Genomic DNA, 6,000 nt, shown 5'->3' with positions numbered 1-6,000 from the left:
TTTCAAAAAAAAAAAGAAAGAGTTCAGGAAACATCACCCACTGATTTCCTGAGAACACCATGAATCACTTGAGATCATCGTTAGTCTCATAAAAGCAGAAGCACAGAACAAAACATTTTAGTAACAACTTCCCAATCAAGCAATTGGATATTACTTGCTTAAAAAACCCACATGAGTAATTTGGGAGAAAAACTGATCCTCAGCCAAATAAACAATAAGGAGATAAGTGAACTACTTTAAATTATGTTGGTCTCTTGTTACAAAAGGTACTCAGAACAAAACTTTCAAGCATCTTTAATATTTACTGTTACGTTTCAAAAGATGAACATTTTCAAACAACAGATTATTTTTCAATATAGATGAGAGAATGTAAGTTAGCAGCTATAGCTTATGTAGGTGTATTTCTGCCCTTGGTAACCTGCAGTGCCAGATGCTAATGGAAGCCTGACACCCGGATAAAGACTTGATTTGTTGGTTTGATAAATAGATGACATTAAAATTCTAAACTTTCGATGTAAGTTTTTCAAGAAGTTCATTCAGCAGCTTCACAGTCCTTTGGTTTTCTTCTCCACTATTGTTAAATCTGTATGCAGTACGGATAAGAAGGTTATAAACTTCTTTGCTTGTATCAGTTATCTCAGCAATCTGAAAGGAAACACAAAAGGTTAAATTAGGCAATTATGTTGCTAAATACTAAGAATTCTTCAAAATACTTGCAAGAAAACCGGATTTTTTCCCTCACCACTGCATATCTGAGAACCAACTTCTGCCCAAGGTATCTCTTTTCATACATCCCAGTGGAGCGAAGCAACTCTGAGATTTCTGTTGTTGTCTCAAATTTAAGTGTAACAAATCAAGAGGCCAGAAAGTTTTTAAAGGAAACACAAACGGATAGACAGTATAACCATTTGTAAGTCATTGCCATAGAAAAGAACTAAAAGCACATGAAGGTTCTGTGTGTATCTGGGGGGACAATTCAATTCTGTAAAGCTTTCAAAAGTGAAAATAAATACCTCCCCCAAAAGATGACAAAAAACCAGGACAAGACCCTAAGTTGCAATTTTTGCAGATCAGGAGGGCCTTGACTCCTCATTATCTGTGTTAAAACCACAGTTTACTGTGCTAAAACAAACCACAGCCATGCATCCCAAACCAGTTCCACACTTCTGCCTTTCATACATTGTCTTTAGTCCTTTTCCAACCACATAGAGAGCCTAGCTACACATTGGTGATTATACAGATACAGTCAAAATTAATCAGACTGATAAACCACCAAACTGGTCTACAACAGCTCATGACCACTCTGCTCCAGGAAATACTCAGAGTTTTGAAAGTTAGTTATATTGCTATCTATAATGAAGCTGAAGAGTGCCTTTGGTTCTCCTGGAGGAATTTAAAGTAGCAGGCTAGTACATTACATCATGAAGAGAATCTAGAAATAGCAGTCTGTAAAAATATATACAAGCCCCCCCTGAACTTTATTGTTACTTTCTTATGCTGAGAAGAAGACTGATCATTTGTGAACTTGCATCCTACGATGTGAGAAACACCTTAGCCCTTCTTAAAGAGGAAAATGCTATGTCTTTTTAGTCAGCCAGCTGTGTCACAAAATCAGATGCCTTACACGTGCCATATACTCTATACAGGTCTATACATAAGACCACGCTGCTGCTGAGTGGAAAAACTTTTGGAAGTATTGAAACTACATACTAGCCCTGGACCTGCTTGCATAGGACGCATGTACTTCTTACAAGAATATGGTTTGATAGTAAGGAATAGATTTATAATCCTACCCTGAGATAGCACTGTTTATCTTAAGAGACAAGAACACATTTTAAAGCTTGCACCAATGTATGTGAAGGCTCTCATCACCAACAGGAAGATACTGTGGCAAGCCTTTTACCCCTCTTCATCTTATTTTACACCCTAAGAGACACTGTCTTAGCTCTTCATTCTCTTCCCTCTCAATTACCACACTGTTTTCCTCACTGGCTTTGCCAACACCAAGGTTCTGCCACATCAGTTGTAACCAGCTGTTCCACCCAATGGCAAACAGCGAGAAGAGAGTTCCATCATGTCGGCAGTAGCTGGATAATTTAAGGATTGATTTTTATGGGAAAATCAAAATGTCTGCACATGCTATCTATACCATGTGTAAATGAACTGTAGGTATCCCTTAACTGCAAGCTATGACTTCAGCAGTCTCAGCATTTGTATAGTGACGACAGCAACTCTGACAGTGAGATCAAGAAGTGAGTGTAAAATATTTTGACTGTAGCTGAAATAGATATGTAGCAGGTTAGATATGGCTGTTGCAGCCACACTCTCCCTTAATTCTCTGTTACGTGTTTTCTTTATTAAGTGGTAGAAACTTAAAAATAGTAAAATAAATATGTATTTAAGTTAACCTGAAAAAAAAGGGAAGAAACACTTACATGGTAAATGCATTCCTGGGCAATCTTAGGTCCACCAGTTGAGAAGAGCAAAAAGTTGGTCAGAAGATGTGTTGTGAGACGCTGGTTACAACACTGCTCTATGCCCGTTATCCTGTGTACAGCAGCCTCCAGGTCTTTGACAGAAAGGTCTGCACAGCTGAACACCATCATTAGATTATTGTAGACTGCTTGAGCTTCTACCTGTAGGAAATAATTCCAAAGGATGCAGGATCAGAGAAGAATGAAGGTCAAATCTATGGTATTTTACTTAGAATTTATTTAGTAAAAGAAAACTGAATCCTTAGAGAAACTCAAACATGAAAAAAGTTTGAATTTAACCAGCAGGAAAACCAGGGAAGGAAGGGCTGTACCAAATTTCTTCTACACTGATTCACACACACAAAGGTGGACAGAATAGACTTTTTTTTTCCCCTTTGGTCTTACAAATGAAGCAGACAGGGCTCCAAGCCAGGATTTTACCTTTTTAATAATATAAGGAAATGGAGAAAGTCCCTTAGAAGAACATGGTCCGATTTTTGCATTGTGGGAAAAAGAACAAAGGCTCCTCAAGGGCTCATTTCAGTATTGCTGCTGTAAATCAACTGAATCCCCATGCATCCTGACCTTGCCTGATAAAATGTTCTGGTAAGAATGTGTGCTTTAACCTCTTCCTGTTTTGTTTTCAACTTATGTTTTTATGTTGTGAGCTAGACAATAAAACCTGACTTCCACTGGAGCTAGGAAGCAGAAGATTTTGGCAGCTCTAGAGAAAGAACTATAAGCAACTACTGTTAAAAAATCCTAATAATAATTCTGTTCACTGTATTAAAAATTAACAGAAAAAACTTGTAGACAGAATGCAAATGAGTATCAGCTGGAACAGCAGAAAAATATACCACTGCAGACCCAAAGAAAAAGAACACCTGCTTCTCAAGGGAAAAAAACTTGGGACAATTTTTTTCAGGTATTTATCTGACGCTGACCTACCCTTTTAACAATTTCACTTAATATAGTCAGAAGAAGTTGCTATTCTTGCATTAAATCCACAACTACATGTAAACTACAAATGATACCATGATCTACAGAAAGGTAACTGGAATTCCTCACAATTCTTTATTCCTCTGTGCATCATATGAACCAGAGACTGCAGATGGAGAGCACCTGGTCCTGCTCCAAGAGCTCATGTACCCTAGAAATCTCATTCTTAGTGCCAACTCCAAGTTTTGCTCCTTCAGTGTTTCAGACCCTAAAGGTGGAAACCACTTCATTTGAAAGAGCTGAGAGCTAATCTGCCAAAGGATAAATTAAAAACAAAACCCAAACACCTAACTAAAGGCAGAAGTTTTGCATGAAGTGTGGGAATGCTTCTGAAGTAGCCTGACCTGTGGGGGGGAAAAAAACAAAACAAAAAAACCCAAAAAACAACAACAACAACAAGTTTCAGATGAAATAGCTAAGAAAAGAATGATAATGAACTGAAATATCAGACCCCTGGGAAAAGATGAGTCACTGAGTTGTCAGTAGAAAAGCTTTTTTATCTTTAAAGTTTGTCTTATGTTATGACTGAATAATAAACTGATGGAATAGGGAGATGATTTCTTTCATATATGGGACAAAGTGATTTCATTCTGTGGAGTTAGAACAATATTCCATACATTCATCTGCATCTGTAGTGCAATAGTTTCATTCAGTCTTGTTTATTGCTCACATATTGCCTACTTTTCCAAGACTACATTGTAAAAACAACCCTGATTGCTTTACTTTACCCTATCTCCAACCTAACTCTCCTCAGCCTATATCCTATCCCCTGCTTCTAGACTATGAGAAATTTAAGAGAAAAAAAAAAATTTGTAAGTGATTTGGATGTGATCTTGCATTTGTAGTGCCATCTGGGAAGCAAGAGGAGAAGAAAGGTAAATAAAATATTGCATAATGCACTGTTGTACATGGACCATTAAATGTAAATTCAAAGCATGATTTTTACCACTGTGGTGTACTGATCTGCATTTCTAAATCCACCAGAACCTATTTTCAAATTAAGGAAAACTAGACAAGTTGCAGCCTTTCAACTCAAGGCTTCGTAGATCCAACTGCTTGGGCTGGTTCAGATTTGAATAACAGGTTTAAATGAAAGGCTTTCAAACATTTGCTTGCACACACAGACACTCAGCACTCTATGTGCAGCACAGTGTGTAAGGTTAGAGCACTGTTCCTTCTGTTACCAACCCAGCACATGTTATTACCACATACTTATTACAGCATCACATGCCAAAAACTGGAGAGAAATCAGAATAGCTGGGCAAGATTAGGATTCAAGGCTGTGTTTGATAAGTATCTTCACAATTTCAACTGCTGTGATTTCTCTTGTTTCCTTCTCAAAAGACACCATAACACAGGCATGCTGAATTCTGCCACACTGATTTAAAAAATACCATCACTAGGGCATTTTTATTTATGATTAAAAACGCCCTCGTTATCCAAAAGAAAGCCAAGAGGGTGCTAATCTATAGGTTTAGAGGAAAAAGTTTTTCTAAATGTGAAAAATCAGAAAAAAGAAAACCAACTTTCAAATTGTCCACTGTGAGAGACTTTGTAAAGTCAATACCTTTCATTTTTTTGGTGTGCACTATTTATTTTACAGCAATAAGATATAATTAGACCATTGACTGCTTACTGTCATTCACTATCACTACATTACCCACCATTGTTTCAGTCCTTTGTTGATTTTCATTCTTAGGACAGTAGTAAAATGCCAGCAGCCACAGCACAGCATCTGGTTCTACAGCAGCCTTCAGTAATTGTTCTGCTGCAGTATCCAACCATTCTCCAAAACAAGCAACCAAAAACCATATTTCAAAGAGGTCAGTGAGAGAACTGGAAAACAACACAGATAAAATTAGGTATTTCTCATTATTTAACACTTTTAATTGCCTTAAATTAACTACAAAGTTAGTTGACACTTAACTTTAAAAAAAAATTTTAAACTACTCTTCAACAGAGAACACCTTACCTGCTAATCATACAGCCATGTACTTAGTCTGAAATCAGAATCTAACAATACACACCCAGTACTACTACAGATTAACTTTGACAGAACAACAGACTATCCTTAACAGCAGTTTCTAATAAACTGTGACAAATTACTGTGTATGAAAAGATACATCATAAAATTCATCCCTACTATTTATACTCTCCAGCTGTCATACTCACATTTGGTATAAAATAAAAGCCCTGAAAACCAACCTGTATAAAAAGAGAGCACTGAGAAGCAACAGGATATGCTATGTAACAGTATTTTTTTCTCTTCTGTAAATCTTGTTAAGTCCAAAGAATACAGAATCAAGAATAAAGCAATAAAAGAAAACTGAATATGGTTTCCTCATGGCTATTAGTATTTAAAACATGTCATATCAGTTTTCTTTCTAACTGGGAGGGATTTGGTAAAAAACATAATTATTGTAGGAGTTCTGAAGGAAATAAAGTGGCAGAATACACTTGCCAGTGTGTTTTGGTAAGTACAATACTGTTTAAACTAGTGTACTGTGCAAAATAAAGGGAGAAAAAG

At 36.7% G+C, this 6,000-nt stretch overlaps 1 protein-coding gene across 2 annotated transcripts in view; it reads right to left on the bottom strand.

The window, feature by feature from the left end:
• Window positions 1-278: 278 nt before the first annotated feature.
• Window positions 279-6,000, bottom strand: part of FANCC (FA complementation group C) — a 71,239-nt gene continuing 65,517 nt past the window's right edge. For both annotated transcript variants that reach the window (XM_014252227.2, XM_088054289.1), the window contains exons 13-15: window positions 5,138-5,309; window positions 2,436-2,636; window positions 279-645 (exon numbers count right to left, since the gene is read on the bottom strand). In XM_014252227.2, the coding sequence (XP_014107702.1) occupies window positions 502-645; window positions 2,436-2,636; window positions 5,138-5,309 (517 nt within the window). In that variant the 3' untranslated portion in view covers window positions 279-501. The remainder of the gene's footprint in view (window positions 646-2,435; window positions 2,637-5,137; window positions 5,310-6,000) is intronic.

This window comes from Pseudopodoces humilis, chromosome 4, assembly GCF_049639895.1.
Source record: "Pseudopodoces humilis isolate 2021_Gansu_Grassland_sample_001 chromosome 4, ASM4963989v1, whole genome shotgun sequence".
Taxonomy (NCBI): Eukaryota; Metazoa; Chordata; class Aves; order Passeriformes; family Paridae; genus Pseudopodoces; species Pseudopodoces humilis.
Note: the sequence above shows the minus strand (reverse complement) of the source record. Positions and strands in the feature narration are given on the sequence as shown.